This window comes from Triticum aestivum, chromosome 3A (genome assembly GCF_018294505.1).
Source record: "Triticum aestivum cultivar Chinese Spring chromosome 3A, IWGSC CS RefSeq v2.1, whole genome shotgun sequence".
Taxonomy (NCBI): Eukaryota; Viridiplantae; Streptophyta; class Magnoliopsida; order Poales; family Poaceae; genus Triticum; species Triticum aestivum.
The window spans coordinates 8,339,972-8,357,954 of NC_057800.1; the positions used below are offsets into that span (position 1 = coordinate 8,339,972).

The window sequence follows — 17,983 nt, forward strand, 5'->3', positions numbered from 1 at the left end:
TGTACATATACCCACCCATGATTCTTTTTAGTTTTATAATTTTTTGTTACATTTACCCATATGATCCTACGTATTTATTGTATCGGGGTATATACTCATAAATTTCATGTCAAGGTATGTCAATATAATTAGTATGCACATACAATAAAATGTATTGCGTACTCTGGGTATATACATACACAAAAATCTAATGGGTGCGTAATAAATAAGTTTGGTTATATCTGAATCCTGTATATCTTAGGATTTTTTGGTCATTTACTTGATTTTCTGAAGAATGTCCTAGACAAAATACACAACTCCAATAATTCTTAAGCATGTTTCTCTTTTGTCTGATTTTGTGCACGACCAACTATCTAAGTAGGTATTATCCATTATTACAATATCCATCAGGAGGAAGAGTGCTTTGCATTTAAGGAAAAGAAGTCATTGGCCGAAGCTATTCTTTTGCAAAATGAGTTACATAAAAAGGATGACATATGCTTTTCCCACACTTTTTTGAAAGAAATGCGACGATGGTGACAATATTATAATTCATTCACACTATACAAAAAGTTCAATTGCTAAGTCAGTACAAACAACTCCGACCAGTAAACACACCGCCTTGAGTATGATCTGGACAATCTTGAAGTCGGAGGTGACAAGGGCCTCAAGTGTTATATTATATGTTCTGGGGTTGATAATGGAACTAACGAACCTGTCCTCCCGAAAAAGGGAGAGAAAATGGAAGGTCAAGGATCTGAGATGTGTGGATGATCTTGAAGATGAAGACGGAGTTGGCAAGGGTTAGAGGTGGTGGAAATTCTGAATGTTGCATAAACCGCAATAGATGAAATATAAGATCCATAATATGGGTGTATGAAATGTGTGCATGTGCTATGTGCATATTCATTGTGTATGAAATTGTGTAATGAATGTCGAATGTGTGCAATGCATTTGATTTTTTTTTATGAATTTTGAAATGTGTATGAAATGTATATGATTGATTATGTGATATGCTTGACAACAGCTCGGGCTATTGAGAGGTAGTGTGTGATGGGTTGTACTGCTAGCGGTGTGTCTTTTGTAAGCTCTACTTGTAGATGCAACCCTAACCGCCAAAAACATTATAGAAGCCACCACTAATGGGTCCATACGGAAGGCCCCTCGGTAATGTCCTCACTGCTGACATGCCCCATCACTCGACCCATTAGTGGTGACCTATGTATCTAGGACACACTGCTCACAAACCGGCTATTCCATAGTACTGACTGACATTGTTCAAATCTGGGTTTAGCCACCCCAAACTGCTCAGGGGACCGACTGACGTTGGCAACTAGGGGGGGGGGGGGGGGGGGATTACACACATCAACAAGAAAAGGGATAAATTTACATGCCCGATAAGTTTAGAGATACAATGTATACTTACCCTTTTTTATAAGCTAGTATAATTCATTTTTTTAACCTTGAACACCAGCCATTCCAATAATTATTGGCCATGTCAAGATCGTTGGTGACCATGCTGGTTAGACCAACAAGCAGACTCATGAGGCTTACACACAATATGGCTGCACTGAACACTGCTAGCACCGATATTATTCACGAGCACATGCATGCGCTAGTTTATTGCAGAATTGAAAGGAGTATTCAACACGGTCACGCTATCATGGTTAATTTACGCAGAACGTGTGTACGTGAGCTAGGCCAGGGGTATGCAGAATGTGTGTGCGTGAGCTAGTCCAGGGGACGACGCGTGCCGTCTTTGTCAGCAGAGGTGAGCCCTGCCCAAAAGATGAGGGACTTAGACCAAATGTTAAATATACTAAAGTTTAAGTTTTGTTTCTACTATAAGTTCAATAATTTGCATTGGAGTGCAAGTTTGGATTGTAGTGCCATAGGTCCAATATATAGTTTGCATTATTCCACTGTCAGTTTGAATTATGTAGTGCCATAGGTTCAATAATTTGCATTATTATCGGTTCCATTCTAAGTTGGAAGTTGGCTGAAGCGAGTAGCTCCATATAATAAAATTAAGATTCCCCATAGAAAACCTAGCAACTAGCTCCACTTGTACTACGAGTCTACGACTACTTCTTCTGGTTGCTGATTATTAGCTAGTATATATTAATAGGGGAACACCACACGTACTTAGTGTTCGTAGACCAGTAGTACATTGTAAACTGTCATTGAGCCATCATGGCGACGCTTGCTGTTGTGGGGCATGTGGCGGCAGTGACGTAGCTCGTCGGCAACGCATTCGGGCTCATCTGCAAGATCAAGCGGGCGGTGGAGACGGCGTGCCAGAACAAGATGGAGTGTGACCTCATCGCACGCCATGTGCCCACCATCAACGGGGTGTTGTCTAGCCTGAAAATAATTGGATGTTGATGTAATCATGGGCTGAGTTTATTAAGAGTGAGGACATGCATGTGGATTCTTGTTGGGGAACGTAGTAATTTCAAAAAAATTCCGATGCACACGCAAGATCATGGTGATGCATAGCAACGAGAGGGGAGAGTGTTGTCTACGTACCAGCGCAGACCGACTGCGGAAGCGATCACACAACGTAGAGGAAGTAGTCGTACGTCTTCCCGATCCGACCGATCCAAGCACCGTTACTCCGGCACCTCCGAGTTCTTAGCACACGTACAGCTCGATGACGATCCCCGGGCTCCGATCCAGCAAAGCGTCGGGGAAGAGTTCCGTCAGCACGACGGCGTGGTGACGATCTTGATGTTCTACCGACACAGGGCTTCGCCTAAGCACTACAACGATATGATTGAGGTGGAATATGGTGGTAGGGGGCACCGCACACGGCTAAGGAACGATCTCAAGGATCAACTTGTGTGTCTAGAGGTGCCCCTTGCCCCCGTATATAAAGGATCCAAGGGGAAGGGGCTGCCCGGCCAAGGGAGGCGCGCCAGGAGAGTCCTACTCCCTCTGGGAGTAGGATTCCCCCCCCCCCCCAATCCTAGTTGGAATAGGATTCATCAAGGGGGGGGGAAGAGAGAGAGGGGGGCCGGCCACCTCTCCTAGTCCTAATAGGACTAGGGGAGGGGGGAGGCGCGCGGCCACCTTGGGCTGCCCCTTTCTCCTTTCCCCTAAAGCCCACTAAGGCCCATATGACTTCCGGGGGGTTCCGGTAACCTCCCGGTACTCCGGTAAAATCCCGATTTCACCCGGAACACTTCCGATGTCCAAACATAGGCTTCCAATATATCAATCTTTATGTCCCGACCATTTCGAGACTCCTCGTCATGTCCGTGATCACATCCGGGACTCCAAACAACCTTCGGTACATCAAAATGCATAAACTCATAATAACTGTCATCGTAACGTTAAGCGTGCGGACCCTACGGTTTGAGAACAATGTAGACATGACCGAGACACATCTCCGGTCAATAACCAATAGCGGGACCTGGATGCCCATATTGGCTCCTACATATTCTACGAAGATCTTTATCGGTCAGACCGCATAACAACATAGGTTGTTCCCTTTGTCATCGGTATGTTACTTGCCCGAGATTCGATCGTCGGTATCCAATACCTAGTTCAATCTCGTTACTGGCAAGTCTCTTTACTCGTTCTGTAATACATCATCCCGCAACTAACTCATTAGTTGCAATGCTTGCAAGGCTTATGTGATGTGCATTACCGAGAGGGCCCAGAGATACCTCTCCGACAATCAGAGTGACAAATCTTATTCTCGAAATACGCCAAGAGACACCTGTAGAGCTCCTTTATAATCACCCAGTTACGTTGTGACGTTTGGTAGCACACAAAGTGTTCCTCCGGCAAACGGGAGTTGCATAATCTCATAGTCATAGGAACATGTATAAGTCATGAAGAAAGCAATAGCAACATACTAAACGATCGGGTGCTAAGCTAATGGAATGGGTCATGTCAATCAGATCATTCAACTAATGATGTGACCTCGTTAATCAAATAACAACTCTTTGGTCATGGTTAGGAAACATAACCATCTTTGATTAACGAGCTAGTCAAGTAGAGGCATACTAGTGACACTCTGTTTGTCTATGTATTCACACATGTATTATGTTTCCGGTTAATACAATTCTAGCATGAATAATAAACATTTATCATGATATAAGGAAATAAATAATAACTTTATTATTGCCTCTAGGGCATATTTCCTTCAATTCTTTCTACTGATACTAACTCCTAATGAAAACAAGAGCATCATATCTCCCTTTCTTATTTGCTAAAATATTATCGTTCAATACTAAACATATTATTTGTTTCTAGAGGTACTATGTCGATTGTTCAAAGATCTCATCTTCATGAGACTAGCAAAGGGGTACACTTTAGGAAGAATGAGATGAGGTCACCTTTTGAAGTTCAACCTCCAATCCAAGGATCATAAAAGGTGAACATTACCATCCAAAGAAAAAATAACATATTAAATATTTTTAGAGGAATTAACCAATTTATCAAAAAACAATAGAATTAACCAGTTAGAATCTGACCCAATAAAGTGAGCTACATACTATTTTTAGAATGGTATGGTGCTGAAATAGAGGAGCCATGTTTGTTAGAGATATATCGAATTCTTATTTGAATGATTTTTCGGTTGTCAAAAAACATTACATTTATCATGACATATTGATATACGTGATAGCTTAGATTCATGGCTGTGTAGCTATGTTCCACAACACTGTCTCGAGGTTGGCCACGACGGTAAACATGGCTGGCCGGCCCTTTCCCTGCGGGCACAGGCACCACACCGGCATGATCTCTAGCGCCTCCAGTTGCCACACCGACGCCAGGTGGCGACCCAACATACCCTACAGGCTCCCGTTTCTTATGTGTTGGAGTATAGATTATGGAAGGATAGGATTTGTTAAGATTGATTGTATCAATTATATCTTTTGAACAAAATATCCGATTGACAACAATTTGGGATATTAGTACTCATGACATCTTCAAAACAAGATCAATTTTGGACATTTTTGAATTTTTTTCAAATCCAAAAAAAAAAAATCGCTGCAAGTTTTCATTGCCTTTTCATTCCAGATATTGGTACTATTTCATTCAGTTTTCGTTTCTATTTTTGGAGTCTTGAAATAAGTATTCATATCATTTTGGTAAATTATCTTTCATGGTTGGGTTGAGTTCTAAAGGTGTTATTTTCATATTTTCCAATATGGTTTCATTTCTGTGGCACGGCTATTTTACATGTTTTCATTATATTTTCATTCATGTTTGCATATTTTTCATCATTGTTTCATTCTATGCATCATTAATGTTTCATCTATGATTTGATATAAGTTTCATTATGTTTTATTATTATTTGTGCATGTTTTCATTATTGGTTCACTCCGGTTGTACCATCCGGTGTACTACCTCCGTTTCAGTTTACAAGTCCTACACGTATACTTAGGTTGCCAGTTTTATCACCCTAATATAAACTATATAACACAAAAATTATACATTTTAAAAGTAGAAACTTCGAAGTTATGTTGGTATATTTTTTGTAATATATGACTTGTATTAGGTTGGTCAAATTGATGACTTAGGGGTACGTGCACGCCCTGTAAACTGAGAGAGAGGTAGTACTATTATATATGTTTCATTACTGTATAAACATTCGAATTTGAACTTGTACAAACCATGTCCAAAATTGTTGTTGTTTTAACGATTTAAATGTCATGAACCTAAATCGGCAAACGAATTGAAAAACGCATCATTGGTGTAAAAGTTAAAAGTGTTATGAAGTGTGGAATCAAACTAAAAGTATGGCTGGTTGATCCTGGGCTGAAAGAATAAAAATATGTGAAGTGCAATACATTCCTGCTGTCAAACAGTGATTGAGCCCAGAGAAAAAAATCACATGTGTTGAAGCAAAATAAGAAGAAAAAAAATACTCCCTCCATTCTCTTATACAAGGCCACAAACTCAAATTACAGATATCAAGGTAAAAATTAATGACCCCTTTGCAAGTCAACTTTTCTTCTCGTTAAAAGATATCATTAATAAGCCCTCATGCATGCAAGGAAAGAATAAGAAAAAAACGCACAACATCATTATGACTGCATGCATGCAAGTATTAAACAAGTTGCTAGTTCAAGGAAACATCATTAATTTTTGTCTCAATTATTATTAGTGACCTTATATAGATGCAAAATGTATTTTTCATAGCGACCTTTTATAAGGGAATGAAAGGAGTACATCGTATCTGATATGTGTAAGCACATATCCCCGAATAAAATGTGCGGCTTCCCACTGCCCAGTAGAAACCCGGCAAGTTTTTCATTTCTGAGCTGTGGTGTCGTTGTCGCAGCTTAAAACTGGTTGTAATGGGGAGTATCATATACTAGTATCATGCATATGATACTAGTCTATGATACTACATCTCTAATGCATAGTATCATAAGTTGGTACCATAGAGAACTATATTTATTGTCATGCATAACACAAAGTAGCACATCATTTAATATGATACGGTATCATGATATGATATTCAAGCCTCTTTTTCTTCATTTAATTCTATGTCACCTTATCAAAATTGCTTAGTTGGCATGCATGATACTACATATGATACTTCCATTACAGGCAGCCTAACAGCAGGCAGGCGGACGTCTGTGCTGTAGTGAGTAGCTGCGTCACTTCACCCAGCCGGATGAGGAACCCAGCCCACTCCACAGCGTGTAAGTCTTTGTATGTCTAGCATTTTTGCTGTACTTTCTCCATCTAGAGAGCCGCGGACCAGTCCGTTCAAACCGCGTGTTTGACGGCTCATCGAAGATACTCATGGGGATTTCCTCGAACGCCTCGAGAGAAGCTCGCTTCCAAGTAGTATATCAGAATCAGAATTAAATGGGGAGAGCGAAAGCATTTGAAATTTTCTTCTCTGGGAAATTTTTCACACCGTGCCAATACCTAACGCGGCTAATATATCAAGGCCATGTATACCTCCTAACATACTCCACGTAGTACAGCATATATTACTCCTAGCTAGTACCAGTCTAGTTCTAGTACTATCTCCTCGTCTTCCTCCTCCTCCTCCTCCTTTTTCTTCGTATTACTACTACGTAGTACTACCTAGTAGAGCACAGTGAGTCATGGACATGCTTGGGAATGCAGCCTCGGTGGCTCAACTCGTCGGGACTGTGGGCAGGCTCATCTCCAAGATCATTGATGCGGCGAGGACGGCGCGCCAGAACAAGCGGGAGTGCCTGTACCTCACGGTCCGCCTGTCCATCATCGGCGAGGTGCTGCCTCGCCTGCCGCAGGACGCCAAGGTGAAGCGGTCGCTCACGGAGCTGGGCAAGACGCTGGGCGAGGCGCACGAGCTGGTCCTCGACTGCCAGAACTGGAGCACCGCCCGGCAGCTCATCGGGGCCCGCCGCCACGCCGACAGCTTGAAGGAGGTCAACGGCAGGATCGACTCCCACATCAACCTCCTCAACTTGGTCTTTAACACCTCCGGCCGCTTCGACCAAACCCGCCCTCCCAACCACACGGCGACGGTGCCGTCGCCGGGCTCCTCCTCGGGTCCTGCCGCCCCCGTGAGGCTCACGTGGGCGCAAATTGCAGCGGCGACCGATTACTTTGCCGACGAACTCAGCCGGCGCAGCTCACAGGTGTTGTACAAGGGCCGTCTCCGCAACGGCCGGGAGGTGGCCGTGAAGGTTCTTATCAAGAACGGGCGGCAGGACGTGGAGGGCGCGGTCGTGACGGAGGTCGAGATCCTCTCCCCCCTCCGCCACCCACACATCGTGCGACTCGTCGGCTGGTGCTCCGAGGAGGAGGACCACATCGTCGTCTACCTCCACGAGCATACGAGCAACGGCACGCTCAGAGACCACCTGCTGCGCCTGCGCGTGCGCGTGCGCGTTCGAGCGCGCCTGAGGGGCCGCTCTAGCTTTAGGTCGTCGCCGGTGAGGTCGACCTGGAAGATGCGCGTCGAGGTGCTGCTGGGCGCATCGCGGGCCATGGAGCACTTGCACCGTTTCGGGGTTATCCACCGCAACGTGACCTCGTTCAACATCCTGCTGGACGGCAGCTGGGCGCCGCGCCTGTCCGGCTTCGGCCAAGCGATCTTGCTGGCGGCGGCCGGAGACCAGGTCGACACTGAGGTCGTCGGCACTCCTGGTTACGTCGACCCGGAGTACGGCCGCACTGGGCGTGTGAGCGCAGCGAGCGACGTGTACAGTTTCGGGGTGGTGATACTAGAGACGCTGACGGGGGAGGATGCCGCCACCATGCAGATGGACTCGGTGCTCCTGGCCATACGCAACAGGAAGCTACGGGATGTGCTGGTCCGCCGCCCTGCGGCGACGCCGCGGCAGCTGGAGGCGCTGGAGCTCGTGGCGCACACGGCGGAGTGCTGCCTGTTTCCACATGGGAACGACCGGCCTGCCATGTCGAACGTTGTGACCAACCTCGAGAGGGCGCTCACGATCATAAATACGTACTAAGCAGTCAGAAATGAGCTGAAGCTAGCTATTATGTCCGTAATAGCTATTTTTAAGCTGCCTCACAGCCGGAGGAGAGGCAACGACAAGGAGATGAGGGGTTGCTGCCATGCTGGAGGAAGAAGAAGAAGTCTGGGCCATTGGGATCTCAATCCAACGACGAGGAAAAATCGACTGGTTCTGGATAAAAAAAATCTGGAAACCTATATATTTCGTTCCTCGTTATAGTATTAATACCATTTGAGTGACGGCGACGGCTCACCAAAATGTTTCAGCCGTGCTTGTACACCGAACATAATTGTTTCAGTGTATATGGTGTGTACTACTACATGTATCGTTGTGTATGGTATACCATCATAATTGATGACTTCCCCCAATCCCGTGTAAGTTGAGTTAGCTTTTTTTGTGGTTGTTTTTCTATTCTAGTGGTTGTAGAACAAGAGAAATGCGCCGAGTAATTTCAGCCTCTAGTGCTACGAGTGAATCGTATACGGACAAAGAAAAATGCTTCAGATTTTGCTGCTAGGCATCCATCCAGCACAACAGAACAAGAAAAAATGGTTCAGACTTGGACGCTTTCAGCCATTAGAAAATAAAAACAGCAGCTTTTCAGTTAGTTAGCAATACAAAATAACTGTTTTCAATTAGTTAGCAATACACATATTGTACATATACATTAGAAACTAGCATTGTATATGTACACTATAAGCTGCTACATTGTAGAGAAGCTATCATGTATACTTCAATTGATGCACAATATGGCTAGAACAGTAGCGCTGATATTATTCACGATTACATGCATGCGACAGTTTTTTGCACAATGGAGAGGACTACTCAACACGGTCACGCAGTCGTGGTTTACGCAGAATGTGTGTGTGTGTGTGTGTGTGTGAGCTAGGCAAGGGGACGATGCGTGCCGTCTTTGCCAGCAGAGGTGAGCCCTGCCCAAAAGATGAGGGACGTAGACCAAATGTTAAATATACTAAAGTTTAAGTTTTGTTTCTGGTGTAAGCTCAATAATTTGCATTCCAATGCAAGTTCGGATTCGAGTCCCATAGGTTCAATATAGTTTGCATTATTCCACTGTGAGCTTGCATTCTATAGTGCCATAGGTTCAATAATTTGCATTATTATTTCAGTGTAAGTTGGAAGTTGGGACAGACTTGGTCTCTGAGCGGGGATCTCCCTATAACAAATTAAGATTCCCCATATATAGAAAAACCTAGCAACTAGCTCCACTTGTACTACGACTACTACTTCTTCTGGTTGCTGAGCATTAGCTAGTAATAGGGGAATACCACACGTACTTAGTGTTCGTAGACCAGTACACTATCATTGAGCCATCATGGTGACGCTTGCGGTTGTGGGGCCACTGGTGGAAAAAGGGCCTTTGGTCGCGGTTCGCAACTGCCATTAGTCGCGGTTGCGCAACCGCGACAGACCGGGCGCGACTAAAGGCCCCCCCTTTAGTCGCGGTTGCTTAAGAACCGCGACTAAAGGACCGTCCACGTGGGCGCCAGGTGGCCGTCGGGGCGGAGGACCTTTAGTCGCGGTTCTTCTGGCCAATCACGACTAAAGGCCGCCGCAGGTTTAGGGTTTTAGCCCCCCCCTTAAACCTGTTTTCTGTTTAATTTGTATTATTTTATTTCTTTTGTGCTTTATTTTAATTTTGAAGGAGTTTCATATATTCTACGGTACTACATACATGCATATGAATGTACAATTTCAAATAAATTTGAAATTAGAACCAAAAAGAATTCAAGAGGAATATACAATATATATTCAATATCATCGGATGACCATATACAATTTTGAACAAGTTTCCATACATGATTTAATGCATATAAAGTTCTACGTCCTCGTAATAGTGTTCTCCTTTAGGATGGAGGACTTCCCTGCTGAACCATCCAGCTAGTTCCTCTTGAAGTGGTCGGAAGCGAGCTTCTGGACTAAGCATCCACCGGAGGTTATTCCTCTGAGCATTGGTATCACTCGGAACCCGCTCAGAGGTGTATCTCCGGATCATCTCACAGACATAGTATCCACATAGATTGGTCTCCGGTGGCTGAATATCCCCAGCATTCTTAGCCTTTAACATTTTGAATTCTAGCTCTTTTTTGAATTCACCGACCTTTGTATCTACGAACCGTCTCCAAACCCTACGAGGCAAAGAAAATTAAATGAACAAGAGAGTTATTAATTAGTTACTTGATATTAGGAAATGAACGAAATAGGCCGATCGATATAGAGCGCAAATGAATGAAAATAATTACTTCTGCAGCATTCTTCTCATGCCGCCCCAAAGCTTTGGATCCATATTCACAGAGTCGTGGACGAGACATTCTGAGGTGTTAACTTTAATTACTAGCAGAATCCAGTGGAACCTGCGGACACGATACATGCACAGTACGTCATGCATAACTCATCGATTAGCCGGCCACATACCATGCATGGAGTAAACAAAAGAGAATGTGCTCAAGACAGAAACACTCACTCAAAATGGTAAGGAAATAGAATATCACTTTTGAGTTCCTGCTTTGTAAGAAAGTGCCACAGGTCTGCCTCCACGTCGGCGGGGTGACGCTCCAACACATGTCCATTAACGATGTGTGGGTCAATGAACCCAACATCATGGATGTTCCTTACTCTGCATTCCTTAATCTTCATTCTGCATGTATAATAGCGGACACAACAATATAGTTAGGACATATATATAGTGCAGGCAATATGAACGAGATGGGGTAGAAATTAATAAATCACTTACAGAACATAGCAACTGATGATAGATTTATCGAGCTCGCGCAGATTGAAAAGCTGGAACAATTCACTCAGTTCAATTTGTACATAGTAATGTTTGAAGTGATGCTCATGTCTAACTTCCGCATAAATATATTCTTTGGCGTTTTTATTTTTTATGTAACCCTTGTACCATTTCAGCAGACCTTTCATTTGTGGAGGTAGATCCTTTTCCTGCGCAGGCTCGACGAGAGGCCCATTCTTGACATATGTAATTACTACCTCCTTCACTGGCGCCTCATCAAGGCCTAACAGTTCACGAAGAGTAATACCTAAGTTGGCCGCTTGTTCTCTGGCACTCGTTACAGTCAATCCCTGTGCTGCCGCAGCTTGTATGATCTCGGGGGCATCCGGACAGAAGGCTTCCACTATAAGCGGGGCAATCGATTGTTTACTTTGTTCCCCGAGCTGGGCAACTTGTTTCCCGCTTTTTTTACTTTCGGCCTTCTCCCGCTCTTTGTTCTCCTTGAACATGAGTGCCTGCCTGCGAAGTTCACGTGCATAGTCGTTAGGCAGATTCTTCGCGGCTTGGGACGGTGTGCTCAAAAATGACTTAGCCCACTTCTTTTGCTCATCAGAAAATACTGGCTTGGGCTCGGGCTCTCTTTTCTTCTTGCAGTCCGCCTTCCATTTCTCCAAATCAGCAGCCGAGGCCGCGTCGACTTCCTCGGCACTACGTTCCCAAGGCCTTGTGGGGAGAGGCTTCAGTGATGGCTCCGGTACCTTTGTGGTCTTAGGTACATAAGGGTCCGGGTTAATAATCCAGGACTGCTTCTGCTTCTTTGCCGGAGGTGGATTGGGGGGCGGCGTCTGATCACCCGCCGGACGAGGACTGGGGGGCGGCGGCTGATCACCCGCCGGACGTTGTGGACTGGGGGGCGGCGTCGGCTGACGTGACGGAGGTGTAGGTGAACCGCCACCACCACCACCACCACCACCACCACCACCACCGCCACCGCCACCACCACCACCGTAGGGGGGTGGACTTGTTGTCCTTGGCGCCTCGCCTGGAAACTTGATAAACTTCTTTTGCCATAGAATGAAATGGCGCTTGACATCTCCAAGTCTTTTCTCTCCTTCAGGTGTAGCAATGTCAATCTCCAGGTCCTCAAACCCTTGGACTATGTCCTCCACCGTGACACGAGCATAGCCATCTTGAATGGGGTTGTTGTGGTGGAGTGCTCCAGGTAAACATGGTAAAGCACTGCCGATGGCTACCTTCATGGACATGTTCCCGATAGGATAATACAGATGACATTCTTTCATCTCCTTTATATCGTCCACGGGGTAGCGAGGATGCTCCGGTGAAGTAATTTCGACCACCAGAGGCTCCGGTGCAGTAATTTGGACCACCAGAGGCTCCGGTGCAGTAATTTCGATCGTCGGTGCATCTGCACCAGCCGGTGGGGCCTCCGTGGAAGCCACGCTGCTTCTCCGCTGCTGGCTTCCGAGATCCGCTGGATGATCTTCATGCTGCACCCGAGCTGCATCTCTTTCGGCTACTAGTACACTCATGGTTTTCTTCATCACATCCATTTCCGATGCCAACCGCGCCACAACATCTGCTTCCCGATCCATCTTTCTCTTACGGCTTCTGTAACCGTACGGGTCATCGTTCTGGGGGAACCCTATTTTCCACGGAATGTGCCCCATGCCTCGTACACGTCCTCCGTGTTCAGGATTCCCGAGGGCTTTTGTCAGCGCGTCGTTCTCTCTGTTGAACTTGATCTTCCCCTGTTGAGCATCCCTCATTGCGTTAATAAGGGCTTGGGTGGGTTTAATTAATTTGCCCCGGTAAACACACTCCCCTGTCTCCGGGTTCAGCGTTCCCCCATGCCCGTACCACCAGCTTTTGGCCCTTGGGTCCCATCCCTCCGTACCTGGACGGATTCCTCGCGCCCTCAGCTCGTTCTCCATCTTCTCCCACCTAGGCTCCCAAAGGCGATACCCTCCTGGCCCCATAACATGATTGTACTCCTTCTTAGCCGCATTTTCCTTATTTTTTTTCGATATTTGAATGAACTGCTCCGATTTCTTTTGCTTCACAAATTCTGGCCAATCATCTTTCAGTTTCTCATATTGTCCTTTGAAATCCGGAGTCTTGTTCTGCTTGACAAAGTCATGGGCTAGATTTTGCTTGAATTTCCGGAATGCGTCGGCCATCTTATGAAGAGCGAACTGTTTGACTAGCCTCCTCCTCTCCTTGTTTTCCTCAATCTTGTTACCCTCCTCATCGAATTTGTTGTATTCCGGAGGTAGAACGAAATGTTCCATAAGCTTCTTGAAGCAATCTTTTTTTGTTCTCTTATCGACAAAAGTGAAACCATCAATTCGTGCCTTCTTTGGCTCATTCCACTCCTGGACGGTGATCGAGACGTTGTCTCTAACAATGGCTCCGCATTGGCTGACAAACTTGGTGGCGTTCTTGCGGGGCTCCAGCGGCCTGCCGGTTGCACTGTCGACAACCTCGATGGTGCATGTTTCTCCTTGTTTCATCGTCTTGGTTGCGCCACGCTTTGACGACGTACTCGATTGTTTCGACGATCCGGCCGAGGGCTAAAATAAGAAAGAGTCGCGCGCGTTAGTACACACATAAGAAAGAGGCTCAATGTATATATATACCTCGGCGCCGAAGGTGGTTGCTACTTCCATTTGAAGATCGTCGTTTATCGACGTTTGTTCGGCATCATCTTGCTGACGGCGCCCTTCATCTTCACCGTCAAGGTTCAGATAAGAAGAGATATCATCTTCTTCTTCTCCGGTCGGCACATATAGAATATCGCCGTTTATGATGCCGAACATATGTGCTTCACCGTCCGGATCATAGTTGTCCATAATCGGGTCAGCTCTATCGTCCGCCATTATGTCAGTCCTGAAAACATGTAGTAAAAACAAATTAATTAAGTGAAGAAGGGGGTGAGGAAGGGGGCGAGGAAGGGGTGGGAGAGGGTGTCGCGGTAGAGGGGGCGAGGAAGGGGTGCTGGCCACACTCTTTTTTCTTTTCTTTTTCATTTCATTTCATTTTTTCTTTTCCTGTTTTTATCCTTTTTTTTCTTTTCTTTTTCATTTCATTTTTTCTTTTTCATTTCATTTCATTTTTTCGTGTATTTCAAAAAATTGATTTTATTAGACACAAAAAAATTCATCAAAACAAAAAAATATTAATGAATTCCAAAACATATTCTTTCTTCTTTCTTTCTTCTTTCTTTTTTTCTTCTTCCTTTTTTTTCTTCTTTCTTTTTTCTTCTGTTGTTTTCTTCCTTTTCTTTTTTCTTCCTTTTTCCTTTTTTCTTCCTTTTTCTTGTTTTTCTTCTGTTTTTCTTTTGTTTTTTTCTTCCTTCCTTCTTCTTCTTTCTTCTTCTTCTTCTTTCTTCCTGCAGGGCGGGCGGCAGGGCGGCGGGCGGCGGGCGGCGGGCGGCGGGCAGGGCACGGGCGGAGGCGGGCAGGGCACGGGCGGAGGCGGCGGGCAGGGCACGGGCGGAGGCGGGCAGGGCACGGGCGGCGGGCAGGGCACGGGCGGAGGCGGCGCTCACTCGGGACGGGGCGGCGGCGCGCAGGGCTTCGGCGTCGGCCGGGGCAGCGCTTCGGCGTCGAGAGAGAGCAGAATGGGAAGTGGCAAAACTGCTAAGTGCAGTATTTATGGACGCACCTTTAGTCGCGGTTGGAGAGGCGGATCGCGACTAAAGGTACCCTTTAGTCGCGGCCCGCCACCCCAACCGCGACTAAAGGGTGCCCTTTAGTCGCGGTCCGCCTCCCCAACCGCGACCAAAGGGTTTTGGCGCCGCCTCCGTTCCCGCGCAGAAAGACCCTTTAGTCGCGGCCCGCCACCCCAACCGCGACTAAAGGTATCCTTTAGTCGCGGTCCGCCTCCCCAACCGCGACTAAAGGGCTGTGCTAGAACTGGCGCGGTGCGGTGGGATGTTTAGTCCCACCTCGCTAGCCGAGAGGCTTCGACAGTGGTTTATAAGCGCGGCTGCGCTTACCACTTCGAGCTCCTCTCAATTGCAGGCTTACGGGCCTATTCTGTCACTGTGTGCCTGTGGGCCTACTGGGCCTTCTGCGGGCCTGAATCCTGGCCCGTTAATGGGTTTCTAGTCGTATTCCGGCCGTGGTGGCCCAGTAGGTGGCATATTTTCTTTTTTTCTTCCTTTTTTCCTTTTTTCTTATGTTTTTCTTCTGTTTGTTTTTTTCTTCTGTTTTTCCTTTTTTCTTCTGTTTTTTTCTTCTGTTTTTTCTTCCTTTTTCTTCTGTTTTTTTCTTCCTTTTTCCTTTTTCCTTTTTTCTTCTGTTTGCTTTTTTCTTCTGTTTTTTTCTTCATTTTCAAATCTTAAAAATACAATTATATATCAAAAAAATCAGAAAAATAAAACTAATTCATTTTAAAACCCCTTGAAGGTTTGACAAAAGGTTTGATACAATAAATTATTACACATCATTTCTTCCCTTGTGTCCCTGCTTGCTTACGATTGTGCCGTATCCATGGAGCATCCTCATCATTTAACTTAATGCTTGGGTCGGTGTTCACTTTGAAGGGCGGAATTTCAGCAAACATATTATAATCTTCTGACATGTCTGTCTTGTCCTCCACTCCCACGATGTTTCTTTTCCCTGAAAGAACAATGTGGCGCTTTGGATCATCGCATGATGCACTGATCGTTTTCTTATCTTTCCGTTTCCTCGGTTTGCTACTCATGTCCTTCACATAGAAAACCTGAGCGACATCTTTCGCTAGGACGAATGGTTCGTCAAGGTAACCAAGATTGTTGAAATCCACCATTGTCATTCCGTATTGCTGGTCCACCTTTACCCCACCTCCTGTTAGCTTGAACCATTTGCACCGGAACAAAGGGACCTTAAAGGAGGGTCCATAGTCAAGTTCCCATATCTTCTCTATGTAACCATAATATGTGACCTTTTGCCCATTCTCGGTTGCTGCATCAAAGCGGACACCACTGTTTTGGTTGGTGCTCTTTTTATCTTGGGCGATCGTGTAAAATGTATTCCCATTTATCTCGTACCCTTGGAAAGTCGTTATAGTCGAAGATGGTGTCTTGGCCAACATGTACAGCTGATCTACAACATCATTGTCATTCATTAAATGTTTTTTCAACCAACTGCCGAAAGTCTCCATGTGGGCCTTCCTAATCCAGGATTCAGGCTTCCCCGGGTTGTCCGAGCGTAAAATATTCTTGTGTTTCTCAAAGTACGGAGCCACCAAGCTGGAATTGGTCAGTACAGTGTGGTGTGCTTCAGTCAGAGAATGGCCGTCCATACATATCGTTGATTTCCTTCCGATCGTGCCTTTTCCACTTAGTCTCCCCTCGTGCCGCGATCGAGGAAGACCAATCGGCTTAAGGTCAGGAATAAAGTCAACACAAAACTCAATTACCTCCTCATTTCCATAGCCCTTGGCGATGCTTCCTTCTGGCCTAGCACGGTTACGAACATATTTCTTTAATACTCCCATGAACCTCTCGAAGGGGAACATATTGTGTAGAAATACAGGACCGAGAACGAAAATCTCTTCGACTAGGTGAACCAGGAGGTGCGTCATAATATTGAAGAAGGATGGTGGGAACACCAACTCGAAACTGACAAGACATTGGATCACATCGTTCTGTAACCGTGGTAGAACTTCTGGATTGATTACCTTCTGAGAGATTGCATTGAGGAATGCACATAGCTTCACAATGGCTACTCGAACATTTTCCGGCAGGAGCCCCCTCAAAGCAATCGGAAGCAATTGCGTCATAATCACGTGACAGTCGTGAGACTTCAGGTTTTGGAACTTTTTCTCCGCCATGTTTATTATTCCCTTTATATTGGACGAGAATCCAGACGGGACCTTCATACTGCTCAGGCATTCAAAAAAGATGACCTTCTCTTCTTTGGTCAGAGCGTAGCTGGCACGACCTTGAAACCATTCCGGATGCCGGTCATCAGGGTCTTTCAAACGTTGCTGGTCCTGCCGTGCTTCCTTTGTATCATTTGTCTTCCCATACACGCCCAAGAAGCTTAGGAGGTTCACGCAAATATTCTTCGTAACGTGCATCACGTCGATTGCAGAGCGGACATCTAGGACTTTCCAATATTCTAGCTCCCAGAATATAGATTTCTTCTTCCACATGGCTGCGTGCCCGTCAGCTCCCTTCGGAACTGATTGTCCGCCAGGACCCTTTCCAAAGATGACTTTCAAATCCTTGACCATATCAAATACCTCAGCACCAGTGCGTTCCGCAGGCTTCGGCCGGTGATCTGCCTTGCCGTTGTAATGCTTGCCTTTCTTTCTTACTGGATGAATTTTCGGAAGAAATCGACGATGCCCAAGGTACACGTTCTTCTTACAATTTGGCAAATGTACACTTTCAGTCTCATGTAAGCAGTGCGTGCATGCATTGTATCCCTTATTTGACAGTCCCGAAAGGTTACTAAGAGCAGGCCAATCGTTGATGGTTACGAAAAGCAACGCTCGTAGGTCAAATTCCTCTTGTTTGTGCTCATCCCACACACGGACACCACCCCACAGCTGTAAAAGTTCATCAACTAATGGCCTTAGGTACACATCGATGTCGTTGCCGGGTTGCTTCGGACCTTGGATGAGCACTGGCATCATAATGAACTTCCGCTTCATGCACAACCAAGGAGGAAGGTTGTAGATGCATAGAGTCACGGGCCAGGTGCTATGGCTGGAGCTCTGCTCGCCAAAAGGATTCATGCCATCCGTACTTAGAGCAAATCTTATGTTCCTTGCGTCAGCTGCAAAATCTTTGAAC

General features: G+C 45.7%; 1 protein-coding gene across 1 annotated transcript; it reads left to right on the top strand.

Annotated features, from left to right (window-relative positions):
• The first annotated feature begins 6,925 nt into the window (after window positions 1-6,925).
• Window positions 6,926-8,845, top strand: LOC123057478 (putative serine/threonine-protein kinase-like protein CCR3). The gene has a single exon (XM_044480437.1). The coding sequence runs from the start codon at window positions 7,059-7,061 to the stop codon at window positions 8,415-8,417; it is 1,359 nt and encodes a 452-aa protein (XP_044336372.1). The 5' UTR covers window positions 6,926-7,058; the 3' UTR covers window positions 8,418-8,845.
• The last annotated feature ends 9,138 nt before the right edge of the window (window positions 8,846-17,983 follow it).

What these genes read in the sequence shown, in the direction of transcription:
- LOC123057478 (XM_044480437.1), top strand. Translation starts at nt 7,059, where the DNA reads ATGGACATGCTTGGGAATGCAGCCTCGGTGGCTCAACTCGTCGGGACT.